The 19,905-nt window shown below is 38.5% G+C and overlaps 1 protein-coding gene across 3 annotated transcripts in view; it reads left to right on the plus strand.

The window, feature by feature from the left end:
• The window catches only part of LOC150081810 (WD repeat and SOCS box-containing protein 1-like), a 193,487-nt gene that overhangs the window by 68,824 nt on the left and 104,758 nt on the right, over nt 1-19,905 (plus strand). For 2 of the 3 annotated variants that reach the window (XM_090379714.1, XM_090379713.1), the window contains exon 4: nt 15,419-15,590. In XM_090379714.1, coding sequence (XP_090235840.1) covers nt 15,419-15,590 — 172 coding nt within the window. The remainder of the gene's footprint in view (nt 1-15,418; nt 15,591-19,905) is intronic. The other variant, XM_090379716.1, reaches the window with a different exon arrangement.

Genomic DNA, 19,905 nt, shown 5'->3' on the forward strand with positions numbered 1-19,905 from the left:
GGTTTAGGTTATAATCATTTTCGTATTCAATTACCATAGACATTACCATATGATCTTATCTTGGAAGCTACTAGGCTTTACATACCAACTAAGAAATATTGTTCAAGGTTTAGGCCAAAATGGATGTCAGATGAGCTAATGAGGCATATGGCAGAGAAGAAAAATGCATGGGATACTTACAAATTAACACATGACACAGAAGCCTATGATAGATACAAGTTGATATGCAACCAAGTTACAAAGGAGGTTAGGCAGGCGAAGGCAGATTACGAGAAATTCTTGGCAAGGGATGCAAAGAAAAACAGCAAAGAGTTCTTTACTTATGTAAACTCTAGAAGGAAGGGGATGAATCAGATTGGTCCACTTGATATTGATGGGTCAACTGTTGATGATCCTGCTCAGGTAGCTAACAAACTAAATGAATATTTTGCATCGACATTCACACATGAGGAGTTATTCAGCGAGGGGAATGCCAGAGGTGTATTCAACTCTAGCAGTAAGCTACAGAATCTTGAAATAACTGGGAGTAAAGTGGAGGAGAAACTGTTGAAGATAAACACAAGAAAGGCACCCGGGGTGGATGGGATCTATCCAGTTATATTAAAGGAGGCAGCAAAGGAAGTAAGCAAACCCTTAGCCATAATTATGAGAGCTTCCTTGGACTCAGGGGAGGTACCCATAGACTGGAAATGTGCAAATGTGACCCCAATTCACAAAGGAGGATCAAAGGCTGACACAAGTAATTATAGACCTATGAGCTTAACTTCTGTTCCAGGAAAATTAATGGAGGCACTGGTTAAAGAAGCACTGCAGGATCATTTAGACAAGACTTCAGTTATAGCTCAGACACAGCATGGTTTTGTTAAGGGGAAGTCTTGCCTGACCAACTTGATTGGATACTATGATGCAGTCACAAAAGAACTGGATGCAGGGAATAACTTTGATATTATATACTTGGATCTTAGAAAGGCTTTTGATACTGTTGCACATGGAAAACTGCTACACAAATTGGAGCAGTGTGACATTGGAGGCAAATTGCTGCTATGGATAAAGGGGTGGTTGAGGGGGAGAAGACAGAGAGTGGTAATCAATGGACACTGCTCATCATGGACTAATGTTATTAGTGGAGTCCCTCAGGGCTCAGTGTTGGGTCCATTATTGTTTTCTGTATTTATAAATGATATTGATGATGGTATATCAAGCTTAATGTCCAAGTTTGCAGACGATACAAAGGTTGGCAGGGTTGTCAAGGACACTACTGACACTATGCTGCTGCAACAGGATCTGGAAAGGTTGAGCAGATGGGCTGAGAGGTGGCAAATGAAGTTTAACATTGACAAATGTAAAGTACTACACATGGGAAACAGCAACCTGAGAGCAACGTATCAACTCTGTGGTGTACTACACTGACAGTGGTAGAGAATGAAAGGGACTTGGGGGTGGTTGTGCAGGCAGATATGAAGTTCTCTGAGCAGTGCAGACGGGCTGCAAGAGTAGCTCATGGAGTATTGTCAATGATATACAGGAATTTTTCCAGCAGGGATAAGGAGGTGATTATTCCATTGTATAAGGCAATGGTCAGGCCACACCTAGAGTACTGTATACAGGTCTGGAGGCCTCATTTTAAGAAGGATGTAGAGCTTCTGGAACGAGTACAGAGAAGGGCAACAAGATTACTGAATGGAACAAAGGGTTGCTCTTACGAAGAAAGGCTTAAGTTTTGCAAATTACAGTGTCTGGAGACTAGGCACCGGCGAGGTGATCTGATATAGGTGTATAAAGCCTTGAATGGTTTGAGCATGCTCAATGCTGATGGGATTCTTCCTCTTGCTTAGAATAATCACCTGAGAGTGCATAAATTCAAATTGAGGAAAGACAGATGTAGGACAGATGTGCGGAAATTTGCCTTTAGCCAGTGGGTATTTGGTTGGTGGAACAGACTTCCATCCCTTGTTGTGGAAGTTGATAGCCTAAATAAATTTAAGGCTCAGCTGGACAGGTATTTCGAATGAACGGAGGGGTGAAGTGAAAGGTTTTTTTTTTTTTTTTTTGGCTGATGCTGCATAAGCTTGCTTTCTTGCATCATATGCCTCTACTAATGCTAAAAAAAAGATGCATTATTTGAAATGATCTTGTGAAAACAAAGAACTGTGTTTGTACTCCCAGGAGCCCATGCACAAAAAATGTAGAGTTATATATCTACCCATGAACAGTTAGTTATTTCAAGGGGGGAAAGGTAAGTAAGTATAGAAAAGGAGAAGACAAGAATTTTTGGTGAAGGTAAAGAAAGCCAACATTAGAACCACGGGAAACTTCAGTAAACTTACTGGGCAAACTTGTTTCCTGCTACCGCAGTTTCTCCCTGGATTCTTTGTAAACAGATGGTGCGTGTTATTGGTAGTGGCAGTAGGAGTCAATAACAATGTATTGATTAGTTTTTTCACATTTGTAAAAGCAGATTATTGGAGTTCATGAGTGTAATGCCTTTGCAGCTGAAATTTACTTATGGATATGCCCTCCAGATTACCTCAGCCTTAGGGTGTTTATACCTCTCTTCCTGCTGTTTTAAAATAAGAAAAAGACTTCTACAGATGGTGCATGTTATTGGTAGTGGCAATAGAAGTCATTTTCCTATTTTAAAACAGTGGAAGGCAGGGATAAACACCCTAAGGCTGAGGCAATCTTGAGAGTGTTTACCTGATTTTAAATAAGTAAATTTCAGCCCATTCATGAACTTCAATAATCAGCTTTTAATAATGAAAAAAACTAATCAATAGATCGTTATCAACTTCTACTGCCACTACTAATAATACACAACATCTGTTTACCGAGAATGTCAGGAGAAACTGTGGTAGCAGGAAACGAGTTTGACCAGTAAGTTTACCGAAGTTTCCCCATGGTTCTCACATTGGCTTTCTTTACCTTAGCCTAATTTTTATTTTCCTAAAATGCTTTGTCAGTCTGCTAGTCTGCTGCTGACCTTTAAAAATGTATTCTATATCTTTATTCAGTTTCTAATGAAAAATATTAACTTCAACATTATATTTTGAGAAATGAGATATTTGTAATAGTACTTGCTGTATAAAAGATACTAATAGATAATTGAACTGCCAGCTTCATTGTCTGTACTTTGCTTTTGATGGCGGATATATTTTATTTATTTATTATATGTAGGTATCACTCACCATACAGTGGCATCTGCACCACATACAAAAGCCCAGGTTTAGGTTATAATCATTTTCGTATTCAATTACCATAGACATTACCATATGATCTTATCTTGGAAGCTACTAGGCTTTACATACCAACTAAGAAATATTGTTCAAGGTTTAGGCCAAAATGGATGTCAGATGAGCTAATGAGGCATATGGCAGAGAAGAAAAATGCATGGGATACTTACAAATTAACACATGACACAGAAGCCTATGATAGATACAAGTTGATATGCAACCAAGTTACAAAGGAGGTTAGGCAGGCGAAGGCAGATTACGAGAAATTCTTGGCAAGGGATGCAAAGAAAAACAGCAAAGAGTTCTTTACTTATGTAAACTCTAGAAGGAAGGGGATGAATCAGATTGGTCCACTTGATATTGATGGGTCAACTGTTGATGATCCTGCTCAGGTAGCTAACAAACTAAATGAATATTTTGCATCGACATTCACACATGAGGAGTTATTCAGCGAGGGGAATGCCAGAGGTGTATTCAACTCTAGCAGTTAGCTACAGAATCTTGAAATAACTGGGAGTAAAGTGGAGGAGAAACTGTTGAAGATAAACACAAGAAAGGCACCCGGGGTGGATGGGATCTATCCAGTTATATTAAAGGAGGCAGCAAAGGAAGTAAGCAAACCCTTAGTCATAATTATGAGAGCTTCCTTGGACTCAGGGGAGGTACCCATAGACTGGAAATGTGCAAATGTGACCCCAATTCACAAAGGAGGATCAAAGGCTGACACAAGTAATTATAGACCTGTGAGCTTAACTTCTGTTCCAGGAAAATTAATGGAGGCACTGGTTAAAGAAGCACTGCAGGATCATTTAGACAAGACTTCAGTTATAGCTCAGACACAGCATGGTTTTGTTAAGGAGAAGTCTTGCCTGACCAACTTGATTGGATACTATGATGCAGTCACAAAAGAACTGGATGCAGGGAATAACTTTGATATTATATACTTGGATCTTAGAAAGGCTTTTGATACTGTTGCACATGGAAGACTGCTACACAAATTGGAGCAGTGTGACATTGGAGGCAAATTGCTGCTATGGATAAAGGGGTGGTTGAGGGGGAGAAGACAGAGAGTGGTAATCAATGGACACTGCTCATCGTGGACTAATGTTATTAGTGGAGTCCCTCAGGGCTCAGTGTTGGGTCCATTATTGTTTTCTGTATTTATAAATGATATTGATGATGGTATATCAAGCTTAATGTCAAAGTTTGCAGACGATACAAAGGTTGGCAGGGTTGTCAAGGACACTACTGACACTATGCTGCTGCAACAGGATCTGGAAAGGTTGAGCAGATGGGCTGAGAGGTGGCAAATGAAGTTTAACATTGACAAATGTAAAGTACTACACATGGGAAACAGCAACCCCAGAGCAACGTATCAACTCTGTGGTGTACTACACTGACAGTGGTAGAGAATGAAAGGGACTTGGGGGTGGTTGTGCAGGCAGATATGAAGTTCTCTGAGCAGTGCAGACGGGCTGCAAGAGTAGCTCATGGAGTATTGTCAATGATATACAGGAATTTTTCCAGCAGGGATAAGGAGGTGATTATTCCATTGTATAAGGCAATGGTCAGGCCACACCTAGAGTACTGTATACAGGTCTGGAGGCCTCATTTCAAGAAGGATGTAGAGCTGCTGGAACGAGTACAGAGAAGGGCAACAAGATTAGTGAATAGAACAAAGGGGGTGCTCTTACGAAGAAAGGCTTAAGTTTTGCAAATTACAGTGTCTGGAGACTAGGCACCAGCGAGGTGATCTGATAGAGGTGTATAAAGCCTTGAATGGTTTAAGCATGCTCAATGCTGATGGGATTCTTCCTCTAGCTCAGAAAAATAACCTGAGAGGGCATAAATTCAAATTGAGGAAAGACAGATGTAGGATAGACGTGCGGAAATTTGCCTTTAGCCAGCGGGTGGTTGGTTGGTGGAACAGACTTCCATCCCTTGTGGTGGAGGTTGATAGCCTAAATAAGTTTAAGGCTCAGCTGGACAGGTATTTTGAACGAACAGAGGGGTGAAGTGGAAGTGGGTTTTTTTTTTTTTTTTTTTTGGCTGATGCTGCATAAGCTTGCTTTCTTGCATCAAATGCCTCTACTAATGCTAATGATCACGGACTACCTTTTTTTATTTATTTATTTAATCCAATAGGACTATCATGAGGAACAGTTTTCAACTGTAGAGACTCAAATTTCCATATCATTAGGTTCACTCCCCTCCAGAATATTTTTGTGCTGAAACTGAATGTTTTCTGGACAGTACTAACAGTGCCTTGCTTCTTCTAAATTCACTACTGTAACAGCAACTTCCATCATACATTTCATCTAAGTCATCAGTATGGTTTCAGATAGGGAACTGGTTGCAAGGATGTTTTAGTTGAGTTCTTCAACCTCATTATTAATTCTATCTATAAATGTTCTGGTTATTTACATTGGCATTGAGAAAAATTTCAATGCCCTTTTGTGGGGAAGTGTTCTCTATTTCTTCATGAAGCTCCCTGTTCCCAGCAGCTCTCCCATCATCTGTGCAATTACTTTGCCAGTTATTCAGTTATAGTTTTCTAAGAATCAGTTCGTTACAAGGTCCATCTGCTGTGGTTATCCTCAGGGATCCATTCTATCAGAGAGCTTTCCTAGTGATTGCCGCTTGCAGGTGGTAAAGTGGCTAGAAGCAACCTCTTACACAAGTTTTTTCCCTCCCCTTCATTCTTGATACAGAGAATAAAAGTTTATGATCAGAATTGAAAAGATTTTTTGACTGAACAGGAGGTATTAAAGGTGCTTTAGAGGTGAAATTATATCAAGACTCTCCCTCTTAATGGAGATATTTGTCTATATTTTTCAATCTTCTCTCTCATAGGCAGCAGGCCATCTACTTCGTACTCAGTTATGCATCTAGTGGCCTTATATCTGGCATCATAGAACAAAACAAACTCCTTACTCATCCTTGGATGTACCAGTACAAAAGCAGTTGTCAACTTGTTCTTCAGATCCATAAATGCCTTCTGTTGGAATGTGTCTACATGAACTTTATGCCCTTTCAAGTTATGGCTGAAATTGGCTACATGGTGACACATCTAGAGATGAGCTTCGTGTGAAATCCAGCATTCCTAAAAAGCTCCTCCTCACTCGACTTATAATTAGTATTAGTATTAATAGTGGCTAATGATGCAAGAAAATACACTTATACAGCATCAGCCAAAAAAAAAAAAAAAAAAAAAAAATCCTATTTCACCTATCCATCATCCCCTCCAATAGTTTGTCTAGTTCTTCCTTAATTTATTTGACCTGTCCACTTCCACACAACAACAACAACAGATGGAAGCTTGTTCCAGCAATCAACCTCCCAATGGCTGAAAGCAGACTTCCACTCACCTATTCTGCAACCTATATCTGCCTTGCATTGACAAGGTACTACATTTGTTAATGACAATTGCCATTTCTCAGCTTTTCTGTGTAATTTTTCTTAATCTTATTGCACCTGCATACCTTTATTACTGTCATTAACCACCCTGCCAGCTTTTGTGTTCCGCAAACTTTGACATTAAGCCTGATATGCCCTCATCAATAATTTGGCCCAACACTGAACCCTGTGGGGCTCCACTAATAACATTAATCCATGTAGAGCAGTATCCATTCATGACAACTCCTTTGCCTTCTCCCAGTCAACCATCCCTTTATCCATAGCAGTAGCTTTTCCTTAATGTCACACTGCTCCAGTACAGGAGATCTTTTATGTGTAATAGTATGAAAAGCTTTCCTGAAATCCAAGTATATCATATCAAAATTATTTTTTGCATCCAGTTCCTTTGTGAATACATCATAGTACCTTCAGATTGGTCACACAAGATCTTCCCTTAACAAACCCATGCTGTGAATGAAGTTTAACTGCACTGGCCCCGGGTGCCAAGCGTATTTCGAGGCCAAGCAATATTCTTGTGATATATAGAGCGCTCTTGTGAAGTGATTGAAGTTATTTCCTTTTAAGTTCCTACATTTCTATCAACAGTCTTTCTTTAAAACTAGTTCTATACCTGAAAGCCACAAGTTAGAACACAGTAAAGAAACACACCTTTCTTTTTCCTATATTTCTAGTTCTACTAATCAACTAACACTTCAAATGCTTGGCTCCGAGCGGCACTGCTCCTGCCTCCCCGTGGCGGGGCCGGTAACCTGGGGGAAAAGTTATCTTCCAGGGCTAAAAGGAGTAACAATGGATAAAAACGACTATCCAGCTCTAGAACCTTCAAACTCAAGGCTAGATAAACCCAGTGATGATGACTTAAGCAAACCAAAAGGCTCCGAAGAGAAGTGCAGTGCAATAAGATGCCAAACTTTCTGGTGATACACTCTCATTCCAACCAGCCTGTCGGTAAATTATCACCATTCGTCATCCAAAGATTTTTGGAATCCATTGCTGGAACACCAAAAATGGTTAAACGACTGCAATCTGGAGACCTATTAATTGAAACAGCCAACTCCAAACATTCTGAGTGGCTGCTCAAAACAACATTTGGTGGCCTGCCAGTATCTATTACTCCACACAACACCTTAAATTCCCCGAAAGGCATTATAACCGAATGGGATCTACTTACAATATCTGAAGAGGAATTAGTTCAAGAACTGGGTAATCAAAAATTAATCAGCACCAAACGCATAATGACTAAAAAAGATGGAAATCTCGTCCCAACTAGATCAATCATTTTAACTTTCAGTACCCCGGATTTGCCATCCTCAGTAAAAGCTGGCTATTTAAACTGCCGAATTCGGGCTTATATCCCTAATCCCATTCGTTGTTTTAAATGCAAAAATATGGACATTCCCAACAAGCATGGAGGAGAAGAAGCAGAGGAGAAGCTATTTGTCCTATTTGTGGTTCCAAGGAACATACACAAGCAGACTATTCAGCATCAAGTCCCATTTGCCCCAACTGCAAAGAAAGTCACCCAGCCTTTTCAAAATCTTGTGAAATGTGGAAAACAGGGAAGAAAATTCAAAAATATAAAATTGAGCACAAAGTCACATACCCTGAGGCATGCAAACAGGTTATGTTGACCATGCCCAGTCGTTCATATGCGTCTCACACTCGAAGCTTTAATTCAACAGCAGTACAAAGAGATGTATCAATACCTCCAAGCACAGCCCTGGCTAATTGGGTTAAAAATACATTATCAAACTCTGGAAAAGACACACATCAAACTAAAACCAGTGAATTGACCAAAACTCCAATCAGCATCCTAACTGATACTCGGACAGTCCTGCATGACAAAGAAAAATTAAAAACTGCTAAAGACAACAAGAAACCTAAATCATCCACTAATAGTATATGGAAGTAGATGTACACTCAGATCATGAAGAACCCATACTAGAACTCCATGCAAATGACACTATGGATACTGGATGCCCAGCTTCCCAAAAAAAGACCAGAAAAAATACTCCTCAAACAAAAAACAGTCAGATGAATCATCCTCAACTAAACTTAAATGAACTACAGTATCTTACAATGGAATTGCAGAGGTTTTCGTTGCAACATTGATGATGTTCAATACCTAATTAACCGATATTCTCCAGTTGCCTTCTGTCTACAGGAAACTTACCTAACCTCTCAAATTTCTCCTTTGATAAAGAACTATTGCCTTTATCGAAGAGATCGAAATACAGCTAATGTTGCCCATGGTGGTGGTGTAGCAATCTTAGTAAACTCGAAGATCCCAACTAAACATATCCCACTACAAACTGAAATAGAAGCTGTTGTTGTTTGTATAATTCTCCATAGTGCAATAACACTTGTCTCAATCTACCTACTGCCAAACTGCACTTACTCTTTAAAAGATCTTGAAGATCTCTTTATACAGATACCTCCACCTCTCTGTATATTAGGGGACTTTAACGGGCACCACCCCTTATGAGGGCTCTCCTAAATTAGATAGACTGGGTAGCCTAATTGAAAGCTTTTTAGAGGCACTAAATCTCAGTGTATGCAATACTGGTGCACCGACACACGTACAGCTCCCAGCAGGACACACCTCAGCAATAGATCTCTCAATTTGTTCACTAGTACTAGTCCCAACCATAGAGTGGTATGTAATAAACGAACCCATGGGCAGTGACCACTTCCCAATAGTATGCAACTTTCTGAAAGCAAAGACTCCTTCAACTCAACCCTGCAGAAAGTGGAAATTTGTCCGAGCAGACTGGGCAAAATTTCAGTCATCAATCGATTTTGATGAGGAAAAAATCTGCCTCAAGCATATTGATAATGTGACAGATTACATTATGTCGCATCTTCTAAATGTGGCTAAAGACACAATACCACTATCAAATCCACCGGGCCAAAAGCATTATAATTACTGGTAGAACGACAAATGCACCACAGCAAAGAGAGCAAAAAATAAAGCCTGGAATTTGTTTCGGTAATGTCCGAGCACAGTCAATCTCATTAATTACAAGAAATTAAGGGCAAAAGCACACTTCATCAAAAGCAAGCAAAGAAAGAATCCTGGACCCATTTTGCATCCAGTATCATAGAGAAATACTGATCCCAAAATAATATGGAAAAAAATTAGACAGCTATCTGGTAAGTTTCCTACCATACCTTCTCCAATCCTCTTCTGGAATGGGAAAGATCTCTCTCTCTCTAATCCTGAAGATATAGCTAATGCTTTAGGCAATACTTTTGCAGAAATCTCATCAACATCAGCCTATACTACCTCATTCCAGCAAATTAAAAACACTAAAGAAAAGCATGCTATTAATTTTCAAACTGCCCACCATCTCCCATATAACAAACCTCTGCATTATTGTGAACTGTTACATGTCATTAAAACTGCCCGCAATGGTGCTGCCGGGCCAGATGGGATTTATTATGTCATGCTACAACATCTTGATGACAAAGCTTTGCGCCTCCTCCTAGTCTTTTACAATCGCATATTTTTAGAAAATGTTTTTCCAACTTCTTGGCAGCACTCTACAATTTTGGCATTCCTGAAGCCTGGAAAAGATCCATCCAACCCCTATAGCTATAGACTCATATCTCTCTTAAGCTGCCTCAGCAAAATTCTTGAGAAAATTATCCACAGAAGATTCGTCTGGATCATTGAGTCGGAACAGCTAATGAGCCATAGTCATTATGGCTTTCGTCAAAACAGGTCATGCTTAGATCTTATGGTCAAGGCTGAATTTGCCATCCGTAATGCTTTTGTCAAACACGAACATCTAGTAATGGTTTCAATAGACATAGAGAAGGCTTTTGATACCACCTGGCGGTATGGTATACTTAGTGATCTTTACCTTCTCGGACTACGAGGCAACCTTCCTATATTTGTTCAGAACTTTCTACATACTAGATAATTTCAAGTTCGATACCAGCATGCCCTTTCTGCAACTTTCATCCAGGAAGAAGGTGTTCCACAGGGATCAGTACTGAGTGCCACTCTTTTTGCTCTGAGAATAGATTCTATCACTAAGCAGGTTCCAAATACAGTTGAGACTTGCCTTTATGCAGATGACCTTTCCATCTCCTGTCATTCTCAAAACATGAGGTCTATTGAAAGACAGCTTCAGATATCACTTAATAAAATTCGACAATGGGAGAGCCTCAACGACTATCGGCTCTCACAGCAGAAAACAGTTGCTATTAATTTTTGTAGACAACGCAAACTTCATCCAGATCCTGAACTTCAAATTTCTAACATCTCCGTCCCAGTCACCAGCAATATCCGATTTCTAGGATTAACCCTTGACAATAAGTTAAATTTCCTAGATCATATTAAAAATGTACGGACTTCTTGTCTAAAAAAGTTAAACATACTCAGAGCTTTATCTGCCCAAACGTGGGGTGCAGATCATACCTCCCTTCTTTGGTTATACAGGGCATTAATCAGATCCCGTCTTGATTATGGTGCTCCCATCTATGATTCTGCCAGAAAGAGTGCATTACGCTGGCTTGATCCCATTCAACACAGTGCTTTGAGAATTGCAATTGGCGCATTCAGGCACATAGTCTCTACATTGATGCTCACGAGCCCCCACTAACTTTATGCAGGAAAACACAGTTACTGAAATATGCTGTCAAGATACAAAGTTGTGTCTCTCATCCCATTCAGTTATACCTTTTCAACCCACCATTAGAAAACTATACAGAAACAAACCTAGCATAGTAAAACAAGCTGGTCTTCACCTTCTTGAACTGGCACAGGTTTGGAATATTTCCATCCATTCCATACAGTAGGTAGCAACTTATACTCAACCACCGTGGGCTCCTCCTCCTGTTCCAACCTGCGACATTTACCTCTGTCAATGGAGAAAGAATACTTTACAAGCATCAAATGTCCACCAAATTCATGCAGTTCACATTCAAAGATATACTGATTTCTCCCCAATCTATATAGATGGCTCTAAATCTAATCGAAATGTTGGAGCAGCTGCAGTGTTTCTGAATACAATTGTATCAGTTTCCCTTCCATCAGAATTTAGTATATCTTCTGCTGAATTGTATGCGATCAAACTAGCTTTAGAAAATCTCTATTCTGACTGTTCCTTAAAATGTGTTATTTACACTGATTCTCTCAGTGCTATCATGTCGTTATATAATTCCTCAGATAAAGTTCATCCTGTTCTAGATTACCTTAGATTTAACCAATATCCTTGTTCCAGCATCAGATAGGCGCCTCCGTAGCCAGGTGGGAAGGAGCAGCAGTGCGTAGCACATGCTTCTTGATTAAACCGGGGTTCGAGCCCGTCACCACCAAATACGGAGGATGCGGAAAGGTCAGGGAATGACCACCGCATACCCCGGAGCAATATGGCCTTAGTTGCTAATGCTCCTAAAAACCAAAAAAAACAAAACAAACAGCATCAGATTATGCACTAACCGTACATGCCACCTGCCTATCACAATGGACAGCACTCTGGCACTCTCAGACTAATAATAAACTCTTTCAGTTAAACTGGTCTTGGCGCATTATAGCCTTAGTAGCTGATGCGCCAATAAAACCAAAAAACCCAACCCTTTCAGTTAAACCTGATCCGAAAATTTGGCACTCCAGTATCCATACATCAAGACGAGAAGAAGTAGTCCTTTCACGGGCAAGAATAGGTCACACCCATCTGACCCACCTCCATTTACTCACAGGAGATGAATCACCACAGTGTACACATTGTTCTAACAATTTGACTGTAAAACTTATTCTTATTGACTGCCCTTACTATAAACAAGACAGAACTTCATCCTTGATCTTACTCGTTAATCTTCATAAACCAATAACTCTTGAAAATCTCATTGGTGATAAGGCAAATATTTCTGAATTTTTTGACTTCCTCAGGCAAACTGGGCTTTTTAATTATTTCTGATTTCAGATTTTCTTCTGACTTTATGGAAAACTCTCATCTTTTAATATAATAAGTGAATAGGCACATTATAGCCTTAGCAGCTTATGTGCCATTAAGCCTCTATAACAACAACAACAATTAACTGCACTCCTATCTCAATGGTCCTGCATTACTTCTTTAACCAGTGGGTCCATTATTTTGCCTGGAACAGATGTTAAGCTAACAGGTCTGTAATTACCCATGCCACCATTTGATCCCCTTTGCAAATTGGGGATTTATTTGCACATCTGCAGTACACAGAGAACTTCCTTAATATAATTGGATGGATCCCATCCAACCCATGTGCCATTTTTTTATGTTTAACTTCAACAGTTTCTCTTCTGCTTTCCCGGTTGTCACAAAATCATTTAGCTCCCTGATGACAAAACTCTGATGCCCCCCTCCCTAAAGAATTCCTCATGTGTGATTTTAGTTGCAGAGTACTATTCAGCCTGTCAGCAACCCGAGCGGGATCTTCAACAGTTAAACCATCAACATCAAGTGAACCAATGTGATTCAGCCCCCTTCCTCCTATTGTTAATATAAATAAAGAAGTCTTTGTTGTTTTTCTCTGCATCCTTTGCCAAAGATTTCTTATAATCTGCCTTTGCCTGCCTAACCTCCTTTATGACGTGGTTGAAGACTAGTTTATATCTGTAATAGGCTTCTTGTATCACCTGATAATTTATATGCACCATGCATTTTTCTTCTCTGCCACGTGTCTTGATAGTTCATCTGACATCCATCTAAGTCTTTCTTAGTTGGTATGAAAAATCTAGTATCTTCTATGATTATTTTCTTGAATGCTTCCCATTTAGAATTTGTTGTTGGTAACAACATTAGTTGGTCCCACTCTATAAAATTTAAAAATTGTCTGAGACCTCTGTGGTCTCCAGTCATTAGACCTATCCACAAAAGTCTTGCTAGTGTGTGGGCGACCAATCCACAAGTTCCAGTCAATATCTGGAAAGTCAAAATCTTCTGTTATTATAGAACATTCTGATTTACTGCCCCACTATACTTCTCAGTGCAGTTGTTTGTTGTACTCGTCACAGTTATTCGACCTATAAAACACTCCTACTCTCTTTTTTCTATTCCAGTGCTTACATCACACCAAACTGACTCAACATTGCACTGGCCACACATTTAAAGGAAGGACTAGAGTTAATGATGGTCCTCAAATTCTTTTGTGTTAGATGTATTCCATTCCTGTCTATGTTATAACCAAGATAGATGAGAGCTTGTCCAAAATGAGTTCACATTTCAAACATTTGAGCAATAAATGAGATTTGGCAAACCCAAGCAAACAAACACATATAATCATCCGATTTAATGCACCTGAATTAGTGCCTTGAATTGAAAATAAATAAATAAACCGCATTTTGAGGTTTGTGACAAAATTTACAAAAGTTGCAAAAATAAACTTTGATTAACAACTTATTTATTTTCCCAGATATCAAATTTTGCTGACATAAGCACATTATGATTCTTTTAATCATTCCAGGATCCAGCAGCAAATATACATCCAGAATACTGAAATAAATATCAGTAAATCAGTTTCGGGAATATTTTCACGGTAGAAGAGGATGGCTTAACAGAGCTGTCCAAGAGAAACTTTGAAGGAGACAAAAGTAAATAATGGGAAAATTGAACTTTAACTTTTTTTATAAAACCATTCCTGGAACTTCCAAGCCACACCTAATATTCATTTTTGAGATTTGATCCATGAAAAAATTTTAAATTCAAAGCATTGTAGATGACAGTGCCATGAACATTGAAACAAGCCTCAGCTGTTCATAATGCAGAAACTCACCCAGTGGTTTAATCCATATAAACAAATGTTGGCAAAATCCATTCTACTAACAAAATCATTGGTAGTTACTGATTGAACAAATTTGATCTTGTACAGATATAGTCTCAATGCTTACCACATGAATAAGTGTATATCATAGCCATGATTGATGCACCTATTTCAATAAAATCACAAATGTTTTCCACATTTCTTTGAAATGAAATATATTCTTCATAATTCTGAGGTTTTTCCTGTGTTCAGCCTAAAACAATTTGAATTTGCTTTCTGTTCAAAATTTCTGTAGAGGTACAGAAATTAATCAAGTTCTTTGAGTAAAATATTTGTCAATGGAAAAGCAGATGAAAATAGACAATTTTTTGACAATGCCAGGAGCCATCATTGGTATAATCCCATGAACTGTCCTAATAACTTGGCTGTACTGCTCACAGAACTTAACGTCAAATAGTACAGTTACTCATAGTTTTTCATTATTCACTGCCTTTGGTACCAACCAAATTCTGGGATTATTGTTACCCAACGTTGCATTTATCAGTATTAAACCTCAATTACTACTTTTTAAAAATGTATTGAGATTGGAGGAGTTTATGTGGAAAAATATATATTAATTTTTGTTTCGGCTACTTTATTTCATGGTTATGCCATGAACTTGTTGATCATCCTTGTAGAGTGAAAGCACTAGGATAACTGAAACAGAAATAGAGGTGAATAAATTCTCTTCTTAACTATATTTTAATTGGTTGAGCCGCATATACTTATATTTTATTCTACTGAGCTTAGGATAGAAGTTTTCTTAACTTTTATATTGGCAGGAATGGATGATGCTTTTCTCTCAGGCAATCATAAGTAATGTATCATAAAAGTTGTTTTGATACACTGGTAAGTTATTGCTAATTTTCTCTTGTTAAGTTATTACTTATTTTAAAGTTAATTTAAGACTGAAATAATATCTGTTATTAATCCACAATTAAGATTTATGAAAGAGATTGTTATAGACAGCAGTTGTAAAATTTTAGATTCAGCTTCCCTGCTTGTCCGATTGGCACCTGCAGATGGTGAAGACAAAAACCCTACTTTAGGTTGTGAGACTTGGCATTGTGCTTTTTCACCTGATGAATCTTACTTTGCATGGTCGTGTGGAAATCGGATAGTTACTCTTGTGCCTTGGAACAGATGTAAGTGTACACTGTAAGTATACATGTTTGTTTAGTTTTGATATTTATAAACATTCATTCAAACTTATAATGTACTTTTTATTTTTTTAAACAGGTATTTTTGTATGCTTTCAGTGTCAAATCAGCATTGTATTACCAGGGAACTATTACCCTCTGGATTATGATGGAGACTTTTTTTTTTTTTTTTTTTACCAATTCTCCTACTTGATAGCTTAACATAGCCATTCTTGGTCTCTTTTTCACAAAAAAAAAAAAAAAAAAAAAAACGCGAACTACAGCATTGCCATAATTTGGAATTTTTTTAAAATTCTACAGGTTTGATATATGAAATTTTGTTGTTCCTCTCAAGTTGATGAATTGTCCAGCAGGTCTGCTAGTCTGTGTTACACAAAATATATAGAACACACAAACCAAAGTGCTGGATATAATATCATCATCAGCCATTTTCAATCCGCTGCAGGATGAAGGCCTCTCCAGCAATTTTCCAGTTCCTTCTGTTTTGAGCACTGGCCATCCATTTACTACCCACAAACTCATGAATTTCATCTATCCATCTCTGCCTTTGTCTTCCAGGGTTTTCTTCTAGCTCCTCTTTGGTACCATTCTGTTATTTTCTTAGTCCATCTGTCGTCATGTCTCCGAGCTATGCATCCTGCCCAAGACCATTTTAGTTCTTTAGTTTTGATAAGAATGTCCTTTACTTGAGTTTGCTGCCTAATCCATGTGTTTCTCTTCTTATCTAACAGTCTGATTCCCAATATAATTCGTTCCATTCTTCGCTGTGTAGTTCTCAGCTTCTCTTCCATTCTTTTGGTGAGTGCCCAAGTTTCACTTCCATAAGTCATGGTTGGGAGTATACATTGGTTCATTATTTTATGTTTCAGACAAACTGGGATATTGATCTTCAGTATGTGACTATATTTCCTGAATGCTATCCATCCAAAATTTATTCTTCTCTTGACTTCCAGCCATTTATCATTATTACAGCTAATAACTTGTCCCAGATAAGTATATGACTCCACCTTTTCAATTACTGCTCCTTCAATCATTATTTCCCTTTCTGTGGCATACTTGTTCATAATTACTTTTGTTTTAGCCATATTCATCTTTAGTCCAAAATCGTTACTAACTGTGCATAACTGATTAAGATTTTCCTCTAATTCTTTGGGACCATGGCTTATGACCACAATGTCATCTGCAAATCGTAAATGGTTTAGGTACTCTCCGTTCATAATGACTCCTTTCTGCAACCAGTTTAATCTTCTGAAAGCTTCCTCAAGGGCAGCAGCAAACAGCTTTGGAGATATTGTGTCTCCTTGTCGAACTCCTTTCTCAATTTTAAATTTCCTACTGTCTTTGTCTAGTCTAATAAAGGAGGTAGCACTCTCATATATTTTCTTCAAAATCATAATATATGGGGTATCTTTGCCTTGTCTTTCCAGTGCCCGAAACATTGCCTTATGCTGTATGGAGTCGAATGCCTTTTCATAATCCACAAATGCCAGGCATAATGGTGTTTTATATTCATTTGCTTTCTCCATTAGCTGTGATATTACGTGAAGGTGATCCATAGTTGAGAATCCTGTCCTAAAGCCAGCTTGCTCTTTCGGTTGATTCTCATCAAGTGTTCTTTCTAATCTGTTAGTAATGACCCTTGTGAACAACTTGTAGATGTGGGATAACAAGATAATTGGTCTATAATTTCCAATTTCTGATTTATCCCCTTTCTTGTGCAGCAAAACTATGATTGCATTATTCCACTGCTTAGGCGTCACACCTTTTCTAATGCACTTTGTGAAGAGCCTTGCCAGTTTTTGCGTTATGTCTCTTCCTCCCAATTTTAACAACTCTACAGTAACTTCATCTTCCCCCGGGGCTTTCTGATTCTTCATTTTCTTCAATGCATGTTCTACCTCATCAGGAAGAATATCAGGTATGTCGTATGTGTTGCTAATTTGCAATCCATCTTCCTCACAGCTGGCATCATTCCCTCGCTCCTTGTATAATTCTCTATAGTAGACTTCTGCTATTTGAATTATGCCTTCTCTGCTGTTTATAAGTACACCTTCGCTATTCTTCAGTTTCAGTATCATTTGTCTTTCTGTATTACTGAACATGGCTGCTGATTGAAATCCTTTGATTTCCCTACATGCTTGTTCTACTTTTCTTGTGGTAAATCTTCTTATGTCCTCTCTGAGTCTCTTTCTAATGGCTTTGCATAACTCAGTATACTCAATTTTTTTTCTTGTCAGTGTTTACCTTGCTCTTCATTTTTCGCCTTCGGTTCATCATAACAAGTGTTTCCTGACTAATTTTTTCTTCTTTGGATTTCTTTTTCCCTATAGGTTTCTTGGGCTTGATCACTTTCAGAAAGTTGTAATATTCCTCGTCGATATCTTGGTCCTGAGCAGTCTGCAGAAGCTCAAACTTGTTCTTAAGTTCCAGTATATACTGCTTTTTCTCCTCCTCTATTATCTCAAAGACATTTGTTATTTACTCTAGTCAGTTTTTTCCTTTCCTTTCCTACATCTATATCGTGTACATCTTACCATTCTGTGATCACTTCCAACATTTATCTTATTCAGGACGGTAACATCATTCACAATATATCTTCTGTTAGCGAGGATGAAGTCGATTTCATTAGTTGTTAATCCATTTGGACTCTTCCATGTCCACTTTCTGTTCACCCTTTTCTTGAAAAAAGTGTTCATTACTGACAATCCTTGAGATTCTGCAAATTCCACAAGTCTTTCGCCTCTTTAATTTCTTTCACCAATTCCAAAATTTCCTATAGTTCTCCTTTCTGCACTGTTTTGTCTTTTTCCAACCTTAGCATTGAAGTCCCCCATAATAATAGTGTAATGGGTTTTTTGCTCATCTAGAAGACTCTCAATTTCGGTGTACATTTCTTCAACCTCTTCATCATCATCATCATGACTCGATGTTGGTGCATACAGTAATACCCCGACTTACGCTACCCCGACTTACACGAACTCGGAGTTACGCGGTTATTGATTTTTTTGTTTGGCAACACTGCCGCCCACTATCTTCAAGGTCGTTTCTCATATGTTATCAGTATACGGTGCGACGGCGGAGAGTGAGAGCGAAAGATGAACAAAATTCAACTTTGCTGCGCATGAGCTGCACACATATACAAGAATTTGTGTTCCAACTGTCATATTTATATGTGTGCATTCGAATTCGTGGTCAACTTTTGTCGGAAATTACATCGGTTTCACGAGAGAAATGGATCTCATCAGTCGAGCCGTATACAGTCAGTCCTCGTATAACACGTGTTTACACTACGCAAATTCGATCATACACTATTTATAAATACGGTAATGATATCTTATAATATAACACGAACCGAATTGGCTTATGCACGATTCGCCTTTGTGTTTACAAGAAATGGCAGTCGAAGGCAGAATCACCCCAACCGAACGCAACACGACAGGAATGAAGAGAAGATTCTGAAAATGTATTTATGTTTTTTATATCAGTGAAGGGGAAACACGTTTCACCATAATAACGTAAAAACCAAGATAATTCCAGCTATCGGTATGCAATTAGATCTAGTTTACTACAAGTTTATAACAGATTCCACTAGCAGAAACGCAAATGGATTTTTATTGTTTTATGGTAGTAACCCCTAGAAATGTGAGGTGTTAATAGTGTATCTCTGCCTTTATGGTGTTGTTTATTCAGTTGCTACACGCACAGCTTTGTTTATGCGTATCAAGCGTGCCTCCTCGTTTTGTAATTGGGCTTTATTCCATAAAAATGAGTAAAATGCTTAAAAGGTGTGAAAAGGAAGCGTACTGGTGAAGCACTGCAGATTCAGAGAGAAAAAGGAAAGCAATTATCGATAAACAGAGGTGGACTGGGTCAAAAATTCTTACCCGGGAATATTTATAGTGGCCTCATACTATGGTTTATGGCCAAAATCACACCGGCCCACCGGGGTTTCCCCGGTAAGGCTTATGACCAGTCCGCCTCTGTCGATAGAGAAAAAATATGAAATTGTGAAACGCTTTGAGCGAAATGAAAGACCATGTGATAGTGCACGTGCTACAGGCCTAAATGAGGCAACGGCGAAAAGCACCTGACAATTGCAAACTTGACAGAAGGTCTTAGCTCAATTGAAAAGGGCTTAAAAATTTTAGAAAACAGACTCCAACGAAGAACGCGTTATAGCTATAAAGCAAGGAATAAAAAAATTATTAGCTTGCTACGAAGAAATTATGCGTGAAAAAAAGAAGGCGCTGTGTCGTCAGACGAATTTGTTAGATTTTATGAAGCCATCGACATTGAAATAACTTTTTTACGTA

Source organism: Mastigoproctus giganteus, chromosome 8 (assembly GCF_048544385.1).
Source record: "Mastigoproctus giganteus isolate SK-2022 chromosome 8, ASM4854438v1, whole genome shotgun sequence".
Classification (NCBI taxonomy): Eukaryota; Metazoa; Arthropoda; class Arachnida; order Uropygi; family Thelyphonidae; genus Mastigoproctus; species Mastigoproctus giganteus.